Genomic DNA, 23,812 nt, shown 5'->3' with positions numbered 1-23,812 from the left:
CGGCGTCGTCTGGCTGTGCGAGAGTCGAGGGCGGTGGCCGGAGCCGGGAGGAGGCGCGAAGCCAGGGATGGTCCGTGGCGACGTCTGCGAGTCGCCGCGCTGCATCTGGCCCGACACCGACGCCGACACCGAGAAAGACGACGATGCGGATGCTGTCGGCGGCGGGACGAACGAAGGAGGCGACGCCGTCGTCACGGGGAAGAAGCCGTAAGGGACCGCGCTCGACGAGCTCGACGGCTTGCGGCTGTGCGACGCCTTGCGGTTGTGGTACGGCGAGGTCGGGTAGACGTTGTGCTGCTGCGCGTTGAGCGGCGTCTGCGGGACGGCCGTCGCTGGCGAGGCGAGGGAGGCGGCGCCGAACGGCAGCGGTGCGCCTTGGGCGGTCGTGATCTGCGACAGCAGGACTCGGTCAATCCAGGTTGCGCTCGACGTCTTTCCAAAGAGAGAGAGAGAAAGGAGAAAGCGAGGCGTACCTTGAGAGCCGCCCTCTTGTTCCCGGCCTCGCTGCCGGCCCTTGCCCTCAAACCCCACCCACCTCCCTCGGTCGCGTTGCTCCACCCTCGCTCCCTCGCTCCCGACGCGCCAGCCGACGCGCCGAGCCCGAACGGCCGGTTGAGGTCCCGCGCCGCCGCCACGCCGCCAAACGCGAAGGGGCGGTTCGACCCGCCGTCGCCGCTCGGGCCGCCGCCAGCCGACGACGATGCGCTCCCGCCGCGCGCATGCCCCGAGCTCGTCCCTGGCGGGCCGAGGTCCCAACTCGTCGAGGGCGCGAACTGGCCCATGCCCATGCCCGATGGCGCAGGTGCCGGCGCAGGCGCGAACGCGGGTGCAGGCGCGGCGCCGTCAAACCGGCGCGGCAGGCCCGGTCCGAGCGGCGGGTACCCGCCGACCGACGCCGAGGGCACGAGCGGTGCGCCCGTCGCGCCTGGGCGAGGGATGCCCATGCCGAGAGGCGGGTATGCGCCTGGCTCGCCGGGCCTAGAGCTCGGCGCCGTGTCGGCCCGGCGGCGCGCGGCGGGCGAGATGGCGGCGGCGCCCGACGACGACGAGGGTGCGCCAAAGGGTCGGTTCAGGTGCGCCTGGTCGGTCGAGGCGAGAGAGGAGGGCGTGGTGAGGGAAGGAAGGGACGGCGAGCTCGTCACGTGTGGGGCGGACACGGCGGCGGCGAAGGCGGAGGAGGACGTGTAGGGGAGCGGCAGCGGCGCGAGGTCGCTTGCGGGGAAGTGCGCCTCGGTCGGCGTCGAGCTCGAGTTGCGCGTGTGGGTCCCTCCTCCCGAGCCCGATCCGCCACCCCACAGGCTCGAGTCGGGCGTGTCGCTGCGCCCGACTCGAGGGCTCGACGGCGCCCATGGCGACGCGGCGTCACGCGTAGAGGACGACGACGTGGCGCCGCCGAACCGCGGCGCCTGCCACGCGAACGGGTTGCCGCGGACCGTCGCCGCGGGCGACATGAGGTCGTCGGCTGCGCCGAGCCCGGACGCCGCTCCAAACCCGAACGCGCCGCCGCCGGCGTAGTCGCTGAACGCGCCGCCGCCTCCTGCGCCGCCGTACCCGCCGTACCCGCCGCCCGAGGCCGCCGAAGCGCCGCCGAAGCCGAAGCCGTTTGACGCGCCGCCGAACGACGACGCCAACGACGACGACGGGTCGGCCGACGACGAGGCCATGTCGTCGATCTCGTCGAATGACGGGATCGAGATGGTGGGCTTGACCGTGTTGAGCGACGAGAGGCCGGTCGGGAGCGAGATGGTCGTGGGCGCCTGCGACTGCGTGTACGGGTTTGACTCCTCGTCGAAGAGGCGCAGGAGCGGGTGATTGCTGCGCGGTGGAGGTTGGACTGCGACATGGGAGGCGCGTCAATAAGGGCGCGAGGGACGAGGGGAAAGGAGAGGAGGAGAGGAGGGACGCACCCTTGGGTGGTCGAGCGTGACCTTGCGCCGCCAGCTCGTCGAGCGTCTTGGGCACGACAGGTGCCCTCGCCGGCTCGTCCCCGAGCGGCTCGACCCGGCCGAGCCCGGTCCCCAAGTCGCCCTCGTCGCCCTCGTCCTCGCCCGAGCCGAGGTCAAAGTCCCACCGGTCCTCGGCGAGCTCGAACGTGTCCTCGCGCTGCAGGACCTCGTCGACGCCGTCGAGGCCGACGATCGAGTGCCGTTGACCGCCTGACTGGATCCACGACACGTAGCGCACGATGAGCTCGCGCAGGATGACCATCGACAGCTTGGACGCCGAGCGGATCCACTTGGTCTTGGACAGCTCGTCGGCGGTCGGGCGCTGCGGGTCGGCGACAAGCTGTCAGTAGCTGTCTTGCGGCCGGCGAGGCGAGACGAGAGGAGGATGGCCAGAGGGAGAGTGGGCGCACCTCGCTCGGGTCGATCTCGAGACAGCTCGCGAGGAACTCGCGCATGCCGTTGCTCCACGAGCCGCCCTCGAGTCTTGGCGGCGCCATGGTCGGGATGAGGGCGCATGCGCGCAGAGGCTCCATGCCGAAGTGAGGCGGGTTGCCCGTCGCGATCTCGTACAGCGTGATGCCGAGCGACCAGACGTCGGCCTGCGTGTCGTACAGCTTGCCGTCGGTGATGACCTCGGGAGCCATCCACAGGGGCGTGCCCGTGAACGTCGAGCGCTTCGAGTTGGTCTGGAGGTGCGCGGCGACGCCAAAGTCGCACAGGAGGATCTTGCCCGTCTGGGTGAGGAGGACGTTGGCGGCTGTGGCAGGGAATAGAGGCGGGTTGGCGCGATGCCCAGCTCATCGGTGCAAGAACAGAGAGACTGGGGCGCACCCTTGACGTCGCGGTGAATGATGCCTTGACGGTGGAGGAAGCTGAGGGCGACGAGGACCTCGCGGATGATGAGGGCGGCGTACTTTTCCTCGATCGGCCCGCTCTTCATCTGCGCGTGGGGATGGGGCGAGGTCAGGCTCATCGTCACATGCCGGGAGAGGGAAAGCGCGGGACGCACGAGGGTGCGGATGCTGCCGCCGCTGGCGAAGTCCATGGCGATCCAGAGCTCGTGGCCGTGGAGGTACGAGCCGTGGTAGAGGGTGATGTTGTAGCGGGCGGCATCGCGGAGCTCTGACAGGAGGGCGACCTCGCGCTGGATCTCGGAGATGTCGTCGTCGGGCGTGTCGAGGTCGATGACCTTGAGGGCGACGACGGTGCCCGTGTCGTTGTGGATGCCCTTGTACACGCCGCCGTACGCGCCCTTGCCGACGAGCTCCTTGCGGGTAAAGAGCTGGGCGACGTCCTGGTTGCCCTTTGCGCGGTGGGCGGCGAGGATGGCCGAGCCGATGGCGGCCATTGACGGCGCGAGGAGACGTGGGAGCGGGACCGCGCGGCGGCGAGCGCGGGTCGGCCAGGCGAGGGCTGATGGTCGTGCCCGAGTCGAGTGAGCTGGTCGGCGAGTCGAGCAAGCGAGGTGTGCGAGTGGGAACGGAAACCGAGAGCCGACCGTTGCGAGGTGGAGCGGAGCGGCCGTCCAGCTCGAGTCAACTCGCTCAGGCGGGCTCTCTGCGAGCCTGGGTGCGTCGTGTGTACTCTCTGTCACCAGTTGAGCCCATCCCTCCCGTCCAACGAGCGAGAGAGAGCCTCTGGAGGGGATCCGGCTCGTGGTCGAGCGATTCTCATCTCTCTTTGGCTTCCTGCTCGCACCTCGCGCTCCAGTGGACCTGTTCTAGCCGCCAGAACCTCCAGCTCGAGCGTCGGCACGCCCTACACCCAGTCGGCGCACGCCCGCCATGCCCGACCCACTCTCGCGCTCCCCCTCACCCGACCCGGCCTCGTCGCGCGACCACGCCGTCGCCGACAACCACGACGACCAGGGCCACCGCCGCAGGGAGGTCGTCGTCCTGTCCCCTCGCGAGTCGCCCACCCCGCCCCTCGACCACGAGGCGGCCGCCGCCGCCGCCGCCGCCCCCACTCTGCGCGTCGTCGCCGCTTCGCCTCCTCCTCCTCCCCAGCACGACGCGCTCCCCTCGGACGGCGATCAGCCGCGCTCCCTCCTCCGCCAACTCGCCTCGGCCGCCACCGGCGTCGGCCCCCTTGCCTCACCCGACCAGGCCGCCGACCCGTCGCACCTCGCGCCCGACCTCTACTACGACGCAGCCGGCCGCCTCCGCACCACGACCGGCACCTCGCGCGTTCGTCAAGCCGCCATGTCGGGCGGCGACACCGTACCCCGTCCGCCTGACGAGGACCGCTTCGCCGCCGACACCGACGACGACGAGGACGACCAGGCCCTCCTCGTCTCGTCCCTCCGCGCAGGCGACACGTCGCGCAGCCGGCGGCGCACCTACCGCGGCCGCTCCATCTTGGCGGCTGCCGCAGACGACTCGGCAGCACGAGACGCTGGCGGCGACGAGGTCTTCGGCGACACGGGCTGGGTCCAGCTCGGCCTCGCGCCGGCGGCCCACCCAGAGGTGTCGCCCGAAGAGCTGCGCGCCGCCCGCGAGGCGTGGATCGACGCCGGCGCAGCGGGCGCGCCCGTGCCCTTTTGGCCGTCGCCGACGGCGGCGAGGGCGGGCCAGGACGGCGGCGTTCGAGCCGGCGCAAGGCGCGACGAGGACCGGTCGGGCCGCTCGTCGACCGAGCTCGACATCGAGGCGCTGCACGCCGAGCGCGAGGCCGCGCAGCGACGGCTCGAGCAGTCGGAGCGGAACTTTGTCGCGGCGACGGCGCAGCTCGCTGCGCATCGGCAGCTCGGCGAGCGCATGGACTCGGCGTTCGGCTCGTCTCTCTGGCGCGTGCGTCGACTCGTCTCTCTCTTCTCTCTCTGTGCGAGACCGCGCCTCGTGAGGCCGACGTGCTCACCAGAATTGCGGCCTGCAGAACCAGCCCCAGTCGGTCGCTCGCAGCGGCGCCCTGCCTCGCGGCGGTCTCCTCTTCCGCCCCCTCCCGACGACCTTCAGCCCCGCCAACCCTCCCGCACACGCCTTCGCGCTCGACGCCGAGTCTGACTCGGGCTCGTCGACCTCGACCTCGGACGACTATGCCGCATGGCTCGAGTCGGTCGGCGCGCGCGCTCCGATCAGCGTGGACGCCGGCGACGACGAGCCTCGCCAGCGGCGCCTCGTACGGCCGCCGCGTGCCATCGTCGTCGACTCGTCCGACGACGACTCGGACCGGGACGACGGCGACCGCGAGTGGGAGCAACTCGAGGCCGAGGCCATGGCGGCCTCGCGCGCCGCCGATCGTCGAGGCGCCGCAGCTCGCCGTGACGGCGACGGCGCGCCGGCGCTCATCGGACGTCGACGACCTGTCGTGCGGCCGCCGCCGTCCTCCTCGCCGCCGCCGCAGGACGACGCTCCGGTCGGCCCGGGCGCCTTGCCGCGCCAAAGCCCGAGGCGCAGGACGCGCGAGGAGACCAACGCCATGATGGGCGCGGCGCTGCGCAGCAAGAAGCCCGTCGAGCTCCTGTACTGCGGTGGGCCGGCCGTCGAGGGCCTCCCCGCCGGCTTCTCGTGGGCCGACGACGGCGCCGCGGCCTCGGCTTCGACGTCCTCGACGGCGTCAACCTCGGCGTCGACCTCGTCCACCTCTGCGGCGCTCAAGGGCAAGGGTCGGGCGCGCGCCGAGGGCTGCGGCGCCCTCGTCTGCGCGAGGGCGCTCCTCGAGGGCGTGCCTGGCAAGGTCTTCGAGGACCAAGGGCGCGAGGAGGCGGCCGCGAGCAGCGACCTGCCGCCGTGCGCCGACAAGGTGGCCGACTTTGGCGGCGAGGAGGACGGCCTCGGCGGCGGCGAGCGCATCGGCGAGCGCGGGTGGAGAGGGTGCAAGGGGTGTGTGACGCGCGACGTCGGGTGCAAGCGATGGTCCGTTCCATCTCTTTCTCATTCCCCTTCTCGATGTGCAGGATCGTGTACGAGACTGACACGCTCTGGGTGTTCTTGTCCGCAGCGGCAACCACCTCGGGTACCGCCTCCTCCGACCCTGCGTCCCCTGCTCGCTCTCGCGCCCGACCTACACCTCGTACGCCTCGGCCGTCACGTCGCGCTACCCGCCTCAGCCGCTCGTCCTCTCGGCAGGCGGCGTCACCGGCGGCGGCGTCGTCGACGGCCTCATGTTCCACTACCGCCTCGAGGCCGTCACGCCTCTCGCCCGCCTCGTCGGCCGCACGCCGGCAGACGAGCTCGGCGTCGAGGAGCGTGTGCGCTCAAGGAGTGGCGAGGGCGGCGAGAGCGGCGGGGGCGAGGAGGTCAACGGCGACTCGCAGGAGCGCGCGAGCGGCGGCGGCTGGGCAGCAGGTCGGCCTGAGGCGCCAGAGCCCCGCCGCCGCTTGAGGGAGCGGCCGCCTCGCGCCGGCGAGCGCATGCGGTGGAAGGCGATCCCGTCGGCGCAGCGCGACTTCCAGGACGGGCTCGTCGGCGAGCCGAGCGACTGGATCGACCCGCAGGGCGAGACGTGGTGGCTCGACAACGCGATCGCCATGCATGCCCGCAAGCGCACGGCGAGCGGAGCTTTCGGCGAGGGCGGTAACGCTGGGTGCGTCTCTCTCTTTCTCTCTCCTCTGCCGCCCCGTCGCGACCGGCCGGGCTCGAGTGCGAAAACGATCCTGACCCGCTCGCCCCCTCCTCCCGAGCAGCGTCCTTAACACCGACCGCCTCTCGTCCGCCTCGACGACCGTCAACGGTGCCACGACGGGCGCCGTCGCCTCGCCGTCGTCGTCCTCCCCCTCTGGCTCGACCCTCTCGCGCTCGCACGCCATCCGCACCCGCATCCCGCTCTCGCGCGCCATCAACTCGAACGCGCCCCTGTTCGGCTCCTCGGCACGTGACAGCTCGACGACGTCGTACGACCGGTACCGCTCGGACGCGACGGCGTTCTCGCGCCGAGTGCGGCGGCGTCTCGCCGACCCGAGCGCGGCGGGAGGCGCGGTCGTCGGGAGCTTGGAGCGCGCAGGGTATGGGAGCGGGTTCGAGCTCGAGGGCGAGGACGGGCGGGAGGGGGAGCAGCAGCGCGTCGAAAGGGAGCGCGGACCTCGAGGAGGAAGCGCGTGGACGTCGGGGAGGGAGAGGCGGCGCGAGGTCGTCGGGAGGTGAGGCCGCCAGTCGTCGCTGGGCTTGTGTCGAGATGGCGTGCAGTGCAGCTGTCCGTGCCTGCAACCTGACCAGGCAGCTCTCGTCGTCGTCGTCGAGAGTTGCTCGCGCGCCCCCCCCGCTCGGCCGCCCCCACCTCCACCTCGCAGCTTCATCGCTCCTCCTCTCACACGGCTCAGCTGCCCCATCTGCTGCTACCACCATCACCACACCATGAGCGTCGTCCAATCCCTCGCCCCGGCTCACCAGGTGCGCCTGCCCCTGCCTTTCGCCAGCGGCCATCGTCATCGCCCCGGTCGCTCATCTTCTCGCCTGTCCGCAGAGCCTGTTCGAGGCCAAGGCGGTCAAGGGTGAGCCTCAGTGCTTCCTGTGTGCCTCTCGAGCGTCCAGGCGGCCCCGCAGCGATCCCCTCGCCCGCCTCACAGAGCTGACGTTCGCCTCCTGCGCAGGCCTCTCGTTCGAGCAGATCGCGCAGAAGGTCGGGCGCGACGAGGTGTGGGTCGCCGCACTCTTCTACGGTCAGGTGCGCATCTCCCTTCGTCCTTGCCCCTCGTCGATTCGCGGTCCTGGACGTTCCGCCATGCACCCGTCCGCTGACTCTTCGCGGTGCCGACTCGCAGGCCAAGCCGACTGAGGACGAGGTCAAGAAGCTCGGAAAGGCGCTCGGTCTGCAGGAGGGGGTACGTCCTACGTCTCGCCGTTCAGTCTGTGGGCCCCCTGACCTTCATTCCCTCCTCGCCCTCCTCCCTCCCTCCTCCCGCCTCCCTCTCTCGTCCTCATCGTCCCCTCGCCTCTCCTCCTCTCCTCCTCTCCTCGCACCTTCTCTTGCCTCGCCGTCGACACGTCTATCATCTTGCCCTCTCTCTCGCGCCGTCGACCCACTCGTCGCAGCCCTTGCTCAAGCACTGGCACCCGCACTACTTCCCCGAGCGCGGCGGCCTCATCCCGACGGGGCAGGCTCCTGCCGACCCGACCTTGTACCGCCTGTACGAGATCATCTCCGTGTACGGCTACGCCATCAAGTCGGTCATTCACGAGCGCTTCGGCGACGGCATCATGAGCGCGATCAACTTCAGCTGCAAGGTCGACAAGGTCCAGAAGAACGGCGCCGACAACGTCCAGATCACGCTCACGGGCAAGTGGCTACCGTACGACTTCCACGAGGAGGAGCAGAGCGCGCAGTAGATGCGCGAGGAGGGCCGTGCGAGCTCGCAAGGGCCGGGCTTGCCCGTCTCCCTCTCTCGCGCTCGCCTGAAATGTTCAAAGGGTCTTTATCTCGTCAGTCGTCGTGAATGAGTCGCGCCGACTGGATAGCAGTGCGCGTCGAGCCCAGCCGTTCGCAGCCCGCCTTTGAAGCTTCTCCCTCCTCGTCTCGTCTGCCCCAGCCGGCAGACCCGAGTCGAGGCGCCTGCATCAGCTAGCTCGCAACGTCTGGTCAGGTTTGTACGGCGCAAGGAGGTTGCGTGCTCGCAGCCGAGCGTCCGAAGCACGTCGACGAGCACTCGCACGAGAAAGCGGCGAGAGGCTCGAGCTCTCTGCGGTGGCCCGACCTGCTCGAGCTACTCTGCTGCCGAGGCTGTCCGTCGACAGCAACTCGAGCGTGTGACCGGCCCGGGTTCGAGCTCTGGCGTGCGAGGCTCGGAGCTCGAGTCTGCGCGCCCTCGCGCCTCTCGCTCTCCTTCCTCCACGTCGCCCGCCTCGACACCGCCGTTCGAGCTTCCAGCGCCAGCCCACCTTCAGCACAGCAACCTCAGCACCACCATGGCCAGCCTCGCCCGTCTCCTGCGCCGTGAACCGGCCCTCCAGCCTCTCGCGTACGGCTCGTCCCCGCACACGCGCCTCCTCGTGCCCCCACGCTCACTGCTCGCCCTCGCTCGCAGCGTCGCCGTCGGCGGTGGAGTCATCGCCGCGCTCGCCGTGAGCACGCACTACCTGCGCAAGTCGGTGCGTCCTCTCTCCCTCTCCTCCTTCTCCACCTCGCCCTCGTCCTTCCCCACCCCCACCTCCCGCCGGTGTTGCCGTCCTCGGCGACGGTCCTCCTCGTGACAGCGCAGCTCGCGCAGCACCGAGCTGACAGCCTCCCTCGCCTTGTACCCAGCCCGACGTTTCGATCAACAAGAAGGGCCGCCCCGAGCCGTGGAACGACGTCCAGCAGGGCCAGAACACCAAGGTGCGCTCGGCTCTCTCTTCCCCTTCCTCACGCGCTCGAAGCGGCTTGTGCGGCGCCGCACAGGCTCTACGGCGACTTCGTGAGCTCTTGCGAGCGCCGGGCTGACGCGCCCTCTCTCCCTTTCCCCTACCCCTCGCGCGCGTGCCTCCTCGTCGCCGTCCTCACAGTTCATGTCGTACCAGCCTGACTTCTGGGCGTCGCGCAAGGACCACCCGGACCCGCGCGCCATGTTCCGCGTCCCGGTCGACGCCAACTCGGCGCAGGCGAGCGAGGCCAAGCAGCAAGCGGCGGCCAAGGCCAAGCTCGACACGATGGCGGGCTTCGCGACCGAGGGCCAGCACGACTCGGTCCAGGGCAGGGTCAACTTTGACGGGCAGCGCGCTGTCGAGCACTGAGCGACTGTGCGCGCCGTCGTCGTCGCCGCTTGGCGATCGCTTCTCTCGTTCGTACCCCTCGCTTGATCCCCCTCTTTTCCCCTCTTCTCTCTCTCTCTCTCTCCCTCCTTTTCTCGCCTGATCAGTACCCCCCGAATCTGCAATGCCCTTTCTCGTCGTCACCCGCGAGAGAACTTGAGCGAGCCCGACGAGAGGTCCGTGCGAGCGAGCCCTTCCTCAGCGCTTCTCTTCTGGAGCCGAGCTGCGCTACACCGTCTCGTCCTCGTGCGGCCAGGCTCGATCGTATGGGACCGAAGAGCTTTGCTTTGACGCTGTGCGTCGCCCTCGCTCGGCAGGAGAAAGCCAGTCGAGCGCCCGAGAGCAAGTCCGAGGCTCGCCTCTTCTCGAGCTTTCTCGCCCTCTCACAGCTACCAAACTTCAGAAGGGAACACGGACGGACGGGAATGACACGTTGTTAGTCGCCCTGCGAGGAGGAGAGAGCGGGAGAGGTCTGGATCACAGCTCGAGAGAGAAAGGGAGTGGGCCGACGAGGACGCACTTCGGGAGCGTCGTGCGCGGGTCTTTGAGCGACCCTGCTGTGCTTCCGGGTCGTCTGGGCGTATGGGCTGGTGCGTTCCCTCCAAGGTTCCGCCGCCGTCCTTACCGAGGCTCGAGCAAGCGCCTTTGCTCGCTCGGCGACCTTCTCAAGTCGAACCTCCTCGTCCTGACGCCTTCTTCCTCGCCTCGCAGTCCTCATCCAGGCCTCGTTCTCGTACATCGGCACTGAGATCGTCGCCATCGCTGCCGGCAAGACCAAGCGACGCGAGCAAGGGGTCCGAGCGACGACGTAGCCGGCTTGCCGCCGACCTTCTCCACACCTTTGCGCAAGGGCGGCGCAATCGCTGCCACCGCTGCGGGAGCCGGCTCGCATAAAGAGCTCTTCTGACGGGCCTGGGAAGCGCTCTCAGGTGGTTCGCGGTCCGGCGAGCGCGCGAGCTTGCGGTTGCTCGCCGCAGGCTCGAGCACGGGCGAGCGAACGCGGCAGCGGCGCAGCTTGCGGTTGCTCGCCGCAGGCTCGAGCACGGGCGAGCGAACGCGGCAGCGGCGCAGCTTGTCGCAGAGTGCGGAGGTTCTTGCGGGGCAGACAGGAGCAATCTTTGTACCGCGAGGAGCGCGAAACGGCCTGCGAACGCGCGCACAGCGCACGGCTCGCCGGAGCGACGTTGGAGAGTCTCCTCTTCCTGGCGGAGGCAAGATACCGGCGGACCCGCTGTGCGAGAGCGCGGGGGTCCGCCGGACAAAGTGGCGCGTTTGCGCCTCTCGAGCACGAGACCTCGGAAAACGATGGCAAGCGTCGACTCGTTGCGTTTTCTTGCGGCGCGTGGGCCTCGGGCCTCCGGCCGATGTGGCTTGCTCGACCGAGGGCGCGAATGCCAATCGGCCGTTCCCGACACGAAGCGAAGCGGCCTGCCGCGTCTCGCGGGGATTCGAAAGCCTCCCCCGCATGCGAGATAGCTGCGCAGGCGGTGCGACTTGAGAAGGTCGGCTGGCAGCAAGCGTCTCGTCCTCGTGTCGCGCCGCTCTACCCGGTCCCGCACGTCGGCGGCGTAGGCGAGCCTGGCTGCCACCGTCCACCTCGGCCGAAGGAAAGCGAGGGGATCGGTTTCTCAGAGGGCAGCAAGGGGATCCGAACACCGATCACCCCACGCGAGAGGTTCTCGCCCTCTACGCTCGAAGGCGGGCCTAACTTTGGTCGAATCGAGAGGCTGGGCCGCACGCGCAAAAGTTCCCACGGCGTATCAAGAGTGGCCCCGAGCGCGCCAGCGCCCCTTGCACCTGCTTGCGTCTCCCTCGCTCTCCTCTCCTCTCTCTCTTCTCTCTATCCGCTCGACACGCTCGTCGACCTCGCCGTTCTCTCCCCTCCCTCGACCCCCGGCGTCGTCCCCTCCCTCTCACGCGAGAGCGACCTCCTCCTCCTCACCTCGATCGACCGACCACCTTCTCGCCTCTCGCCCACGATGTCGCAGCTCGAGGAGACCTACTCCAAGACGGACGTCGAGAAGCAGGGCCAGCAGACGGTCCTGTTCACCAACGAGACCAACGGCGCTCAGGAGCTCCACCGCGGGTGCGTCTCGTCTCCCCTCGCCGGCTCTCTCCCCCACGTCCACCTCGCTCACCTGCCCCTCCTTGTCCTCCTTCTGTCGCACAGCCTCAAGGGCCGTCATGTCCAGATGAGTGCGGCTGCATTCCTCTTCTCGCCGGCCGCGACGTCTCGCGACGAGGCCCGAGCGTGAAGCTCCCGGACCGCGACTGACTCGCTCCCCTCCCCCTCGCTGCAGTTTCCATCGGCGGCGTTATCGGCACGGGCTTGTTCCTCGGTACTGCTGGCGCGCTGCGTCACGGTGGTCCCGGCGGTCTTCTCATCGGGTGCGTCGTCTCCTCATCGTCCTCATCGAGAACGAGCCTGACTCGTCGTCTTCCCTCACGCAGTTACGCCGCCATCGGCGCCCTCTGCTACGCCGTCATGGTCTCGCTCGGCGAGATGATTGCGCACCTTCCTGTCGCCGGCGGCCACATCACGCTCGCTCGCCGCTTCGTCTCGCCCGGCCTCGGCTTCGCGAGTGCGTCCTCTTCCCTCTTCCTTCCTCCCTTTGTGTTGCACCGTCTCTAACGCTCTCCTCGTTGCTCGTGCGCAGTGGGCTGGAACTACTGGTACAACGCGAGTCAGCGAATGACGCCGTCGTAGCTCGACCCTTACTGACTCTCTCTCTCTCTCTGCGCGCAGTGGACCATCGTCCTTCCCGCCGAGCTCAACGCCGCCGCCGTCCTCATCAGCTACTGGGACAAGTCGACCAACGCCGGCGTCTGGATCGCCGTCTGCCTCGTCGTCGCGTGCGCCATCAACTTCGGCGGCTCGAGGGCTTACGGCGAGGCCGAGTTCTGGTTCGCCATCATCAAGGTCCTCACGATCATCGGCTTGATCATACTCGGTATCGTCTTGGACGTGGGAGGCGGCCCTAATGGCGAGTACATCGGCACCAAGTACTGGCGCTCGCCCGGAGCCTTCGTGCAGTACCTCGGCATCGAGGGTGCGACGGGCCGCTTCTTGGGCGTCTGGGCCGGTGCGTGACTCTCTCTGACTCGTCGTCGTCGTTCCCGAGGCTCGAGCGGGCGGCTTCGCTCGCTCGGTGACCTTCTCAAGTCGAACCTCCTCGTCCTGACGCCTTCTTCCTCGCCTCGCAGTCCTCATCCAGGCCTCGTTCTCGTACATCGGCACTGAGATCGTTGCCATCGCTGCCGGCGAGACCAAGGACCCGCGCAAAACGCTCCCGAGGTGCGTCCTCCTCGGCCCACTCCCTCTCTCCCTCGAACTTCGACCCTGACCTCTCCCGCTCTCTCCTTTTCGCAGGGCGATCAAGAACGTCTACATTCGCATCCTGCGTACGTCCACTTTTCACCTGCCGCGCCGTCGGCGTCGTCGCGATCCTCGACCTTCCCTCCCTCCCTCCTCCTGTACCTCATTTTCTCCTCTTTTGAGCGACGATCTGACTCTCTACCCCTACACACAGTCTTCTACATCCTCGGTGTCTTCATCACGGGCCTCCTCGTCCCCTCGGACGACCCTCGCCTCAACCTCGGCACCGGCACCGCCGTCTCGGCTCCCTTCGTCATCGCGTCCGTCCTCTTCCTTCCTCCTCTGCCTCATCCTCCTCGACTTATCACTGACGCCTCATCGCGACCTCAAACAGCATCCAGAACGCGGGCATCAAGGCGCTCCCGAGCATCATCAACGCCTGTCTGCTCACCTCGGCGTGGTCGGCCGCGTCGTCGGACCTCTACACCTCGTCGCGCGCGCTCTACGGTCTCGCCCTCAACGGTCAGGCGCCGGCCATCCTCAAGAAGACGAACCGCTGGGGCTTGCCCTGGGTCGCCGTCCTCGTCGGCGTCGCCTTCTCCCTCCTGTCGTTCATGTCGGTCGGCTCGACTTCTGCCGGCACGGTCTTCGGCTACGTGAGCCCATATTTCACTTTCTCGATCGATTGGAGCGCTCGGCGTCGGCCGGTATCCCTCTCGAACGTGGAACTGACCTTCCTCCTCTCGCAGTTCGCCAACATGACCTCGGTCTGCGGTCTCCTCACGTGGTCCGGCATCGCGTTCACCTACATCCACTTCCACCGCGGCCTCAAGGCCCAGGGCATCGACCGCAAGCTCCTCCCGTACCGCGCGCCCCTCCAGCCGTTCCTCGCCTACTTCGCCTTCATCTTCTCGTGCATCATCCTGCTCTTCCAGGGTTTTGCCGTCTTCATCAAGGGCCAGTGGGACACGTCCGTCTTCATCACGTCGTACTTCCCGATTGTGCGTCCTCCTCCCGTCCTCCCGGCTCTCGCGTCGTCAAGGAGCTTCTCACTGACCCCTCCCTCGTCCCTCGCAGGCCTTCTTCCCCATCCTCTACGGCTTCTACCGGTTCATCTGGCGCCGTCAGGAGCGTGGCCCGGCGCCGCACGAGATGGACTTTGTCTCGGGCTCGCGCGACGAGCAGGCCTTCTCCGAGGGCGAGCCGGAGCCGACTGCCGAGCCCAAGTCGATGGGCCGCAAGGTCCTCGCCTACGTCCTCTAGAGCGTCGTCGTCGTTACCCCTCTCGCCTAGCTCTCCCCCTGTGTCACCCTTTCTCCTCCCTAGCAGTACTCGGGCTCTCGGTTCCTCTCGTTGAAACGCGCACTGGTGGTTGCGTCTTCTCCCTCTTGTTTCTCGCCTGCGTCCGACTGAGAGAGAGAGAGAGAGAGAGAGAGAGAGAGAGAGAGAGAGAGTGTGCAACAAGCTCCTCGGTTGCTGCGTGCACGAGCCCCTGGGTCGGGGAAGACGATTTTCTCAAGTCGCCCTCGTCGACCGCCTCGTCTCTGACGCTCTCGCTCGTCCTGCTTCTTGCTCTCCGTACAGCTTTGAGATCGTACGGCGAGTGGCGAGAGCTCTTGCCGCGGACAAAGCCTTGGGAGAGGCTTCTCTCGAGCGAATTTCGAAGCAGACTGCCGGGCCGACTACGTCGGGCGGTTGCTGATTGGTCGCGCCCCCGCCTTTGCCCAAGCTGCGGCGCTTTCCTGCCTCTCGCACGGCCTTGCAGGCGTCGATGGAGGATCAGAAGGCACTGTGCAGTACGTGCTGTACCGGGCTCCCGCCGCCGATTGCTCCCGACGCTCAAGCATGACCGGCTCTGTTGCGACGTCTCTCGCTTGCCCTGCATCGCTCGGACGCTTCCTCTCGTTGCGCGCGAGAGACAAAGAACAGCGTGCATGACAGAACAGACCGGGCGGCACAGAGACAAAGACAGAAAGCTGCTACAAAGACCCGCTGCACTCGAGCGCTTTGACCTCCTTTCCCTCAGAGGCCCTTGTCGTCCTCGTCGGCCCTCGCGCTGCGGCTCGTCGCGGCACCTGCATGCCGACCCGATTCGAGCGAGTCGGTCGCGTCGTCGTCGAGGAGGAGCGGTGGGTGCTGCGCCTTGTCCTCGTCATCGGCGTCGAGCGGGAGCGTCGCGTTCAAGAGCGAGGCGATGATGCCGGCGATGAGGAAGGGCGTCGAGAGGATGATGATGACTGTGGGAGCCACGAGAGGCGTCAGAGAGAGAGAGCTGCAGAGCAGCCCGGGAGGAGAAAAGGGAGGTGGACGAACGCGAGTTCATGAAGCCCTTGAGCGCTGCGTTGCCGCCTTTGTAGGTGAAGATGTAGCTCGTCCAGTCTTTGACAAGCATCGTCGTGAGGCCGAACGACAGTGCGGCGGCGAGAATGACGCGGTCCCGCCGAGAGAAAGACGCCGTGCTCAGGATCTTGAGGCCCGAGACGGCGACCGACGCAAAGAGGAACGTCGTGACGCCACCGCTGCAGGCCACGAGCGCTTGGTCAGATCGTCAAGAACGCGAGGAGGATCGCGATGGAGAAAGAGGGACGCACAGGACCGAGTTGGGGATGGCGAGGAAGACGCCCGAGATCTTGGCGAGGATGCCGAAAAGGATGAGGAAGCAGGCGCAGACGTAGCCCGCAAAGCGGTTGCCACAGCGCGTGACCGAGATGACGCCGTTCTGCGTGCGTAGAGGACCCGAGAGAGGACGGGAAGGCAGAGAAAGGGGAGGGAGGAGGGCGGCAGAGTGAGTCTCGAGGATGCTGTCGACGGCGTGCCAGTCGACGAACGAGACGACGGGAGGAAGAGGGACGCACGTTCTGCGCAAAGATGGATACGGGCGCGTTCATGGCGAGGCCCGATAAGAGCCCGTTGAGGCCGTCGGCGAGGACGCCTCCTTGGATGCGCGAGTCGAACAGGGCGCCCTTGACGGGTTGGCGCGACGCCTCAGAGCTCGCCGTCACGTCGCCGATGGCCTCCATGGCGAGAGAGATGTATACGGCGAGCATCGGAAGAATGGCCGGGCCGTAGATCTTGAGGGGGAAAGTCCTTGACGAGGAAAGGAAGAAGGGCGTCAGGCTCTCGATTCGCCTGTCGATGCTCTACGACGTCGTCTCGAGGGCACAAGGAAGTGAGAGAGGACGCACTCGACCCAGAGGAAAGTGATGGCGGGCGCGGTGCGGATGCTGCTCGAGTCGATGTAGCCGAGCGGGCCGGCGACGAGGCACCCGACGGCGAGGCCGAGGATGATGCTCGCCGAGCGCATGGCGGGCGACCCGACAAACTCGATGACTGTGAACAGGGACCAAGGAGGAAGAGGGAGAAAGGACTGTCAGGATCCGACTCGGGCAGATCTAGAGGGACGAGGAGGGAGCGGCCGACGCACTGATGATGGTCATGAACGACAGGAAGCCGAGCCCGAGGAACTCTGCCGAGCCCCAAGGGAGAGGATGCGGCGCGTTGATCGACGGGCACAGCGCGAACAGGCCCTCGGCGGGCCTCGAGCGGCACGCGCCGCTGCCGCCCATCCAGTTGAGCGCGCCGCTCTCGCCGACGAGCTTGGCGCCGATCAGGAGGACGACGACGCCCGTGACGGTCGGCGGGAAGATGCGCTTGAGGATGCGGGGCGGGACGAAGCTCATGGCCATCGGGCTGCGAAGAAGGGGAACGTGCGCGAGAAGGTCAGGTCGGTTGGGCTTGCTGGCGAGGTGGGAGAGGGCGGGGACGTACAGGATCGAGCACAGGCACGACGTGCCGAGGAGCATGCCGTACGCCTCGGGGCAAGCGCCGCGAACGACCGTGCCGTTGACGACCGTCGACGGGCAGGTTCCGTCGGCGTACAGGGCGCTAAAGATGGCCGACGCCGTGCTCAGGGTCGCGAACGACGTGCCGACGACCGTGATGAGGCCCGTACCGAGCCAGTACCGCTTGTTGGTGAACGGGATGGGCACTCGGGTCATCTGGACGATCGAGAGGATGCCCGACGCGAGGAGCGAGACGGCGACCATCTGATTCTGGCGGGCACCCGAGAAGCCGAGCTGGCCGGCAAAGATGATGGGCGGCGTGATGAGGCCGGCGAGCATGGCGAGGGCGTGCTGGAGCCTGGATCGGCGTGAGGAAGGTCGGGTCGTCGAGGTGCGGGCGAGGGCGAACGTCGAGAGCGAGGAAAGGGAAAGAGGGGTGCAAGGGAAGGAGGAAAGGGTCAGTCCCTTCTCAATGACGAACGCTGCGAGAGGGAGGACGCACCCGCAGATGATGGCGAGCATGAGCGGCATCGACTCGTTGAGGCCGTAGAACTGGGCGCTGCGCATCTCCTTCTTGCCTCGGCCGAACGAGCACGGCAGCTGCGGCATGCACAGGTAGCCAAAGTCTGTGCACACGAGACGAGTCAGTCCTCGAGGCCCTGAGCGAGGACGAGAGGAAGGAAGACGAGGAGGGCGCACCGTAGTCGCCGAACCACCCGTCTCGCGTCGTGAGCTTGTGCTTGACAGTCGCCCACGTCGGCAAGCTGACCCGACCGTCGCCGTGCTCCTCGAACGCGTCGCCGCCGTCGACGGCGGCAGGCTCAGTCCGGCCTCGAGGGTCGAGTTGCCGAATCTCCTTGGGCTGCTCCGAGATGTAGTCGACGGCCGAGGGGGACGCCATGGCGATGGAGCGATACAGGCAAGAGAGAGAGCGCGATAGGAGCGAGCGAGAGGAGAGAGCGAGGGCGGAAAGACGGTCGAAGGCGGAGACGATTGGAGCTCGACAGCGACACCGCTCGTCCGGGCCCGCTCTCTCCGTCACGCCGACAACGAGAGCGAGATTTTCCGCCTCGGCGAGATAGAGAGCTGAGGCGCTGCGGGCCTGGCGAGGCTCAGGCCGGGCGCAGGAGCGACAGCGCCAAGCCAAGATCGAGCCGAGCGAAGGGGCGCTCGTGCCCCGCATTCGCCGAGCAGGCGCATCTGCGGCCGCCTTCTCCGCTCGACGGCGAGATAAAGCCCGTCGACTCTCGAGCGACGACGAGGATCGCGAGAGAGTGCTGCACGATACAGGAAGAGGGATCGAGGCCGAAAGGGATCTGGGAGGCGCGAAGAGAGAGGGTCAGTCAGGTTCTGGCTCGGCAGGCTCGACGAGGCACGACGCAGGACGAGAGAGAGGGAACTCGCTAGACGCACCTAGAGGTACTCCTTGCCGATCCAGACACCGACGACGACGCCGACGAGGAGCGCGAGGAGCACTCCCTCGAGCCCGCCGCCTGCCTCCCCCGCGCCGACCGTCGCCTTGAACAGCTGCCGCACGCCGCTCCCGCTCACCTTGCGCCCTCTCCCGCTCTTTGCCTCCTGCAGGCCCTTGCGGCTCTTGCGGATCGCGCCCTGCTCGGGCGGGAAACCGGCCGCGGCGAGGCCGGGCAGGCCGTCGACCGACTCGGCGTTCTTGAGGCGCCAGTAGGCGCGCAGGCCGTCCTTGACGGTGGCGGCCGCATTGGCGGAGACGACGGTGGGTGTCGAGGGCGAGGCTGAGGCTGAGGAGGGTGACGAGGAGGAAGGAGGAGGGTGCGAGTCGAGGTAGGCGCGGTCGGCAGCTTCTTTTGGCTCAAAGTGCTCGAGGAGGCGCATCCTGTGGCGCGAGAGAGTGCGAGTCAGTCATGGTGGTTCCTGAGAGAGCTCGACGAGAGGAGCGAGGGACGGACCGCTCGCCCTCGTACTGGTAGAACGGGACCGAGTAGCCGCACGAGGTCCCGACGCGGTCGACGTCGAGCCAGATGATGGCGCGCGCGCCGGGCAGCCGTCGCTCGTCGCCGACGGGCAGGAGCGCGTCAAAGTCGGGCGTGTCGCGCTCGTAGACGCGGCCGGTGCCGAACAGGCGCACGATGCGCGGCGGGCCCGAGAAGGCGCTGAACACTGCGGGCGGGCGTGCAGGCGACGTGAGCGGGGTGCTTCTTCGAGGTCTCTCGACGAGGAAGAGGGGGACGCACGGATGGTGAGGCGACCGTTGCCCGGCTCGCGCAGGTGCGAGATGGTCTCGTTGCCGCTGCCGGTGCAGTCGAGGTACCACACGGCGGTCGGCGACACGATGTTGAACGAGTCGTAGCCTGTACGTTTGAGTGGCAAGGGTCAGGACGTGTCGGCGCGTGGCAGGAGCAGTGGCGGGCGCACCTTTTGGCGAGACGTTGACGGTACCGGTCGCGGCGAGCGGGGCCGTCGCGACCCAGAAGATGTGCTGCTCCCTGCGAGGGGTAGGTGCGAGAGAGTGAGCAGCTTGTCGCACACGGTGCGCGGTGCTCGAGCCGAGGAGGGACGTCGTCGCCGCTGGCCGAGGTCGAGTCGGGCGAGGTCGAGGAGGACGAGGGAGAAGACAGGGTCGAGATGCGGGAAGGGAGAGGCGGACGCACTTGATCCAGTCGACGAGGCTGTGCGGGATGTCGTCGTAGAAGGCGCCCATGGTGGCGCGAGGATGGGTCGGCCGGGAGGTGGGGAAGTGGGCCCACGAGGAGGAGGAGGGTGACGAGGGGCGCGTTGAGGTCGACGGCGGCGAGGCGAGTGGTGGTGGTGGTGGTGGTGGTTGGGGTGCAGTGGTGCGGTGCAGGCCTAGGTGGTGCTCGAGCGAGAGGAGCTTGTTGCTTGATGGAGCGGGCGCGTCCTCGGCGCGTCTGAGTTGGTTGCGGGCACTGCAGCAACGGCTCATCGCCTCTCTCCAGTCCAGTCCAGTCCAGTCCAGTCCAGTCCAGTCCTCTCCACCCTCTGTAGCAGCACCACACCCGCTCGCCTGCTGTGCACGCCAGCCCGCCCCCAAGCCGGCACCCCCCCCCCCCCCCCCCCCCTCCCCTTTCGCTGGCACCTCGTAGTGGTCGTCGCTCGGCTCTCGTCTTCCTCCTCTCTCTTCCTCCTCGCACAACTCCGGCTGGTCCACCTTACTCGCACCGACACCCTCGCACCGCACCCTCCCGTTCACCCTAGTCACTCGTTCACCCACCCTCGCCTCCTCCTCCTCCTCCTCCTCCCCCTCGCCCCCATCCACCCGCTCACACCGCCTTCGCCATGCGCTCCTCCCTCGTCCACCTCGTCCTGTGCGCCCTCCTCGCCTTGGTCCTCGCCGTCGACGCAAAGAAGACGGGCAAGGTCCTCACCACCAACGAGAAGCAGGCCGCCGCCATCCAGGTCCGTCCGCACACCCCTCCTCCTCCTCGCGCCACGTCGACCCGCGAGACTGACCACTCGCTCGACCCAGGCCGCCGCCGTCAAGCTCAAGCCCGGCCGCTACAAGTTCCAGAACGTGCAGACCAAGCAGTACCTGTACTACGTCGCCAGCGGCAACCACATCTCGCCCACCAAGGGCAAGACGACGCCCGCCTCGATCCAGAACCACTCGAACGCCAAGGTCCCCTGGCACCGCCTCCAGTTCGGCTCAAAGAACAAGTGCCTCTCGTCGGCCTGGGTCTCGGGCAAGACGCAGAACTCGGAGGCCGTCATGTACGTCTGCGCCTCGGGCTCGGGCGCACAGAAGACGACGCTCGAGAAGACCAAGCGTGCGTCTACCGCCCTCTCTCTCTGCTACCCTCCTTTCACGGACCCCCTCTCTCCCTCCCTCGCCTTCTCGCGCTCGCGCCCCTCCTCTTCCTCGTTGCGCACCTCCACTCACGACGACGATGCGCCCGCAGAGTGGTGGCTCTTTGTCCCCGTGTCCAAGCCGACGGTCGCCACCTCGTCCAACTCGTACGCCAACACGGTTCTCCTCGCCGCCCAGGCCGACTCGATCAAGACCCGCGAGAAGAAGATTGCCGCCCAGAAGGCCGCGTTCGGCCGTCGCTCGCTCGACGGCTCGGGCGCCCACGAGCAGGGCATGGTGCGCCGCGTGCGGCGCCACGTCCTCGACAAGCGCGGCATCAAGACGGTCGTCGGCGGCACGTTCTACATCATCCCGACCGACCACTTGCTCGACCGCACGGCGGCCCTCGTCGGCAAGCAGGTCAAGCGCGGCGGCATCAAGAACACGGCCCTCGCCGACTGGAAGAAGGGCAACAAGGCGCAGCAGTGGAAGGTGACTCGCGTCAACTAGGCGCCCCTCGTCCTCGTCGACCTCCTCTCCCTCCTTTCCCCTCCTCGCGTTCCTCCTCTTTGGCCTCGTCTCCCCCTCCTCGTCGTCTCACGACTCGTCACGTCCCCAATCGGTACTCCTGCGCGAGCCGCACCTCCTTGTCGTCCCTCGTTCCCCCCTCTCGCTCGCACCCCTCTTTCGCACTTTCGGCCTCGCCCTTCCCTTTTCCCCTCTCTTCCTCGCACTTTCTTTCTGGCTTCGGCGAGACTCGGGTCGGACGCTGGTCGTCCCGACTCTCTCTCGCTGCGCCGAGCACTCTCGTAGCCTGCAGCGCTCGAGCCTGTGAATGCCATCCTCGTCGCCCCTTCTCTCTGCGCGAGCTTCTCTCGCGTCGCCGAGTCCCTCTCGAGCCTCGAGTCGACGAGCGATAAGGAGAGAGGGAGAGGGAGAGAAGTACAGCTGATCGCGAGAGAGAGCGCGAGAGGAGCAAAGTAGGCGCGAGTACGAGAAAGCTCTCCAACTCTCGACGGGCACGCGCAGCACGGCGGGCAAGGCGAGCAGAGATAGAACCGAGAGTCTTTTCACCAGTCTACAGCCTCGTCGCCGCCGCCGCCGCCGGTACCTCGTACAACTGCTCGCGCTCGCCAGAACGACCTCTCGCCCGCTGCTCAGAGCTCGCTGACGCCCTCGGTCACCTCGTCGACGTCGGCCGCCTTGGCAAAGCTGAACTTGTCGTCCTTCTTGGCCGGCTTCTTGGCGCCCTCGACGGCGCCGCCGCCGACGGGAGGCGCGACCTCCTTGGGCTTGGCCGCGGCGGGCGCGAGCGGGCCCTTGCGGGTCCACGCGCCGTCGGCACGGCTCGCCTCGGCGGCGGCGGCGGCGCCACCCTCGGCACCCTTCTTGTCGCGCGAGTCGCGCTTCTCGGGCGCGGCCGGGCGAGCGGCCGAAGGCGCGGCGGCGAGCTTGGCCTCGACCTCGCGCTCGCGCGTCGAGACGTCGACGGGGCGCGCGGCGCCGAACGGCGACGCGCGCGACGAGGTCGGCGCCGACGACTCGGTCGAGGTCGACGGGGTCGAGGGGGCGGCCGACCGGGCCGACAGCTGGAGCGGGCGGCGGGTCGGGGCATCTGCGAGGTGGACGAGGGCGAGGCGGCGAGGGCGAGAGCGACAACGAGAGGGCGCAGGAGGGGAGGGATACGGGCGCAGACTGTCAGAAAGAAGATCGACGAGGCCGAGGGAGAGAGAGAGAGGACGACGAGGACGCACCAGCACCCGGCGCGCCGTACGGGCCACGCCTCTCCTGCGGCGCACCGCCCGCAAGCGGACCCCTGCGCTCCCAGCTCTGCTCGTCGGCCCGACTCGGCTCGCGGTCGCTGAACATGCGGCGCGGCGACGGCTCCGAGGGGGCAAACTTGCCGCCACGGATCGGGCCGTCGCGCTCGACCTCGTCCTGCATCGGCGGGCGGCCACCGGCGCGCTCGTACGACGAGAAGCCCGGGCCGCCAGCTCCGCCGCGGCGGTCGGGCATGGGGGCCGACGGCTGGAACTTGCCGCCGCGGATCGGGCCCTCGCGCTCAACGTCGTCGGCGCCGGCGCCGAACCCGCCGCCGGTGCGCGGCGCGCCAAAGCCGCCGCTGCGGCCGCCGAGGCTCGGGAGCGGGCCCGTGCGCTCCCAGGTCGACGCCTCGTCGGCGCGGCCAAAGCGGGCCTCGCGCGCCTCGGCGACGCCGACGCGGATGGCGCGGCCCTGGAGGTCGGCGCCGGTCGCCGTCAGGGCGTTCTTGAGGTCGTCGACAGTCGCGAACTCGACGTAGCCGAAGCCACGGGGCTTGCCGTCCTGGCCGTCAACAAGGCGGACCGACTTGACCTGCGAGGGAGGCGCTTTTGGGTCAGCCGTTTCGGACGAGCAGGACGGTCGAGAGAGAGAGGACGATGCCGGGACGCACACCGAGACCCTCGAAGAACGCCTCGAGGTCGCCCTCGCGCGTCTCGAACGACAGGTTGCCGACAAAGGCCGTGTAGGGCGGCTCGGTCGGGATGGGCACCTCGGCGCGCATGGGGCGGTCCGACTCGAAGCCGCCGGGTCCACCGCGAGGTCCACCGCCAAAGCCGCCGTCACGGGGGCCGCCGGCCATGTTGCGCGTCAGGTGCGAGCCGCCGAGGCGGCCGTCGTCGCCGCCGAAAGTGGGACCGGCCGAGGCTGTGCGAGTGGGCGAGCGTGAGCGGGTCTGGGGGACGTGCTGGGACGGCATCGAGAGAGCAGAGACGCACGACCGGTCGGGAGCTCGTCGACCTCGTCGGCCCAGGACCCGCCCGTGGCTGTGGAGGCGCGAGAGAGGGTGAGCTCATGCGGAAGGTGCTCGCGACGCGCTCTAGAGGGGAGAGAGAGGGGGCGCACCAGAGTCGCCGAGGAACGAGTTGAGGTCCATCTTGACTCCCTTCTTCTGCGTGCTCGAAGCATGGCGAGGGTGCGGTGGTGCGAGAGAGGGGGGAGGGGCGGTCGATGGGAGGCGAGGGGGAGAGGGGGCGAGGCATGGGTCAGCGCGCGGTCTGTGGGGGTGCATAGTGCGCGAGAGGGCGCACCTTGTTGCCGGGTGCCATGCTGTGCTAGTCCTTGGTGGTGGGTGGGGAGGTGGAGCACGGAGCGAGGCGCGACTCTGCGGAGGTGAGCTCGTCGCGGCGGGCCCTTACTAGCCCGAATCTGTATTGCCCGAATACAAAACTCAAGCCTAAGCTCGACTCGCGCCCGCGCACCTCGTCTCATCGCTCGCCAACGTCTCCAGCCCCCGCCCTCGCACACCCTCACGCACCCGCACCTCGAGCAGGCCACCCAAG

The 23,812-nt window shown here is 68.3% G+C and overlaps 8 protein-coding genes across 8 annotated transcripts; 4 read left to right on the top strand and 4 right to left on the bottom strand.

The window, feature by feature from the left end:
• Positions 1-2,059: 2,059 nt before the first annotated feature.
• On the bottom strand, positions 2,060-3,294 carry RHOBADRAFT_17325 (uncharacterized protein; the record flags this gene model as incomplete). The annotated part of the gene is made up of 3 exons (XM_018412363.1): positions 2,060-2,703; positions 2,778-2,886; positions 2,956-3,294. The coding sequence occupies 3 exons, from the start codon at positions 3,292-3,294 to the stop codon at positions 2,060-2,062; spliced, it is 1,092 nt and encodes a 363-aa protein (XP_018269026.1).
• Positions 3,295-7,186: 3,892 nt separating this feature from the next.
• On the top strand, positions 7,187-8,311 carry RHOBADRAFT_66806 (uncharacterized protein). Its single transcript, XM_018419088.1, has 5 exons — positions 7,187-7,273; positions 7,347-7,374; positions 7,474-7,547; positions 7,645-7,704; positions 7,916-8,311. Exons 1-5 carry the CDS (start codon positions 7,238-7,240, stop codon positions 8,207-8,209), a joined length of 492 nt encoding a protein of 163 aa, XP_018269025.1. The 5' UTR covers positions 7,187-7,237; the 3' UTR covers positions 8,210-8,311.
• Positions 8,312-8,765: 454 nt separating this feature from the next.
• Positions 8,766-9,749, top strand: RHOBADRAFT_55223 (uncharacterized protein). Its single transcript, XM_018417734.1, has 4 exons — positions 8,766-8,838; positions 8,905-8,968; positions 9,123-9,194; positions 9,362-9,749. The coding sequence occupies exons 1-4, from the start codon at positions 8,786-8,788 to the stop codon at positions 9,587-9,589; spliced, it is 417 nt and encodes a 138-aa protein (XP_018269024.1). The 5' UTR covers positions 8,766-8,785; the 3' UTR covers positions 9,590-9,749.
• Positions 9,750-11,586: 1,837 nt separating this feature from the next.
• On the top strand, positions 11,587-14,199 carry RHOBADRAFT_48801 (uncharacterized protein; the record flags this gene model as incomplete). The annotated part of the gene is made up of 12 exons (XM_018415188.1): positions 11,587-11,693; positions 11,778-11,803; positions 11,908-11,995; positions 12,059-12,189; positions 12,265-12,287; positions 12,354-12,690; positions 12,812-12,902; positions 12,978-13,009; positions 13,138-13,243; positions 13,318-13,579; positions 13,673-13,924; positions 14,001-14,199. 12 exons carry the CDS (start codon positions 11,587-11,589, stop codon positions 14,184-14,186), a joined length of 1,641 nt encoding a protein of 546 aa, XP_018269023.1. The 3' UTR covers positions 14,187-14,199.
• A 746-nt stretch (positions 14,200-14,945) lies between these two features.
• Positions 14,946-17,606, bottom strand: RHOBADRAFT_17422 (uncharacterized protein; the record flags this gene model as incomplete). Its single annotated transcript, XM_018412370.1, has 9 exons — positions 14,946-15,160; positions 15,237-15,442; positions 15,515-15,642; positions 15,779-16,010; positions 16,109-16,253; positions 16,348-16,613; positions 16,692-17,063; positions 17,208-17,331; positions 17,405-17,606. 9 exons carry the CDS (start codon positions 17,604-17,606, stop codon positions 14,946-14,948), a joined length of 1,890 nt encoding a protein of 629 aa, XP_018269022.1.
• A 364-nt stretch (positions 17,607-17,970) lies between these two features.
• RHOBADRAFT_38639 (uncharacterized protein) lies at positions 17,971-19,385 on the bottom strand (the record flags this gene model as incomplete). The annotated part of the gene is made up of 6 exons (XM_018413548.1): positions 17,971-18,021; positions 18,119-18,465; positions 18,614-18,844; positions 18,919-19,035; positions 19,100-19,166; positions 19,332-19,385. 5 exons carry the CDS (start codon positions 19,383-19,385, stop codon positions 18,119-18,121), a joined length of 816 nt encoding a protein of 271 aa, XP_018269021.1. The 3' UTR covers positions 17,971-18,021.
• Positions 19,386-19,981: 596 nt separating this feature from the next.
• Positions 19,982-21,346, top strand: RHOBADRAFT_55220 (uncharacterized protein; the record flags this gene model as incomplete). The annotated part of the gene is made up of 3 exons (XM_018417733.1): positions 19,982-20,101; positions 20,172-20,469; positions 20,602-21,346. Coding segments are annotated over 3 exons (1,163 nt in total), but the record flags the coding sequence as incomplete, so codon positions are not given.
• Positions 21,347-21,534: 188 nt separating this feature from the next.
• On the bottom strand, positions 21,535-23,584 carry RHOBADRAFT_55219 (uncharacterized protein). The gene is made up of 6 exons (XM_018417732.1): positions 23,561-23,584; positions 23,376-23,421; positions 23,249-23,296; positions 22,924-23,177; positions 22,244-22,844; positions 21,535-22,104 (listed from the first exon to the last, which is right to left on the bottom strand). The coding sequence occupies exons 1-6, from the start codon at positions 23,576-23,578 to the stop codon at positions 21,647-21,649; spliced, it is 1,425 nt and encodes a 474-aa protein (XP_018269019.1). The 5' UTR covers positions 23,579-23,584; the 3' UTR covers positions 21,535-21,646.
• Between the last annotated feature and the right edge of the window lie 228 nt (positions 23,585-23,812).

This window comes from Rhodotorula graminis, assembly GCF_001329695.1.
Source record: "Rhodotorula graminis WP1 unplaced genomic scaffold RHOBAscaffold_12, whole genome shotgun sequence".
NCBI classification, from domain to species: domain Eukaryota; kingdom Fungi; phylum Basidiomycota; class Microbotryomycetes; order Sporidiobolales; family Sporidiobolaceae; genus Rhodotorula; species Rhodotorula graminis.
This window is presented reverse-complemented; position numbering and strand designations above follow the sequence as displayed.

Coding starts and splice junctions, on each gene's coding strand:
- RHOBADRAFT_66806 (XM_018419088.1), top strand. CDS start 7,238: ATGAGCGTCGTCCAATCCCTCGCCCCGGCTCACCAG. Junction 7,548..7,644: donor CCGCACTCTTCTACGGTCAG/GTGCGCATCTCC, acceptor GCCGACTCGCAG/GCCAAGCCGACTGAGGACGA. Junction 7,705..7,915: donor CGCTCGGTCTGCAGGAGGGG/GTACGTCCTACG, acceptor CACTCGTCGCAG/CCCTTGCTCAAGCACTGGCA.
- RHOBADRAFT_55223 (XM_018417734.1), top strand. CDS start 8,786: ATGGCCAGCCTCGCCCGTCTCCTGCGCCGTGAACCGGCCCTCCAGCCT. Junction 8,839..8,904: donor CCGGCCCTCCAGCCTCTCGC/GTACGGCTCGTC, acceptor CCTCGCTCGCAG/CGTCGCCGTCGGCGGTGGAG. Junction 8,969..9,122: donor CGCACTACCTGCGCAAGTCG/GTGCGTCCTCTC, acceptor CCTTGTACCCAG/CCCGACGTTTCGATCAACAA.
- RHOBADRAFT_55219 (XM_018417732.1), bottom strand. Junction 23,178..23,248: donor CGACGAGCTCCCGACCGGTC/GTGCGTCTCTGC, acceptor CCACTCGCACAG/CCTCGGCCGGTCCCACTTTC. Junction 22,105..22,243: donor GTACGGCGCGCCGGGTGCTG/GTGCGTCCTCGT, acceptor TCCACCTCGCAG/ATGCCCCGACCCGCCGCCCG.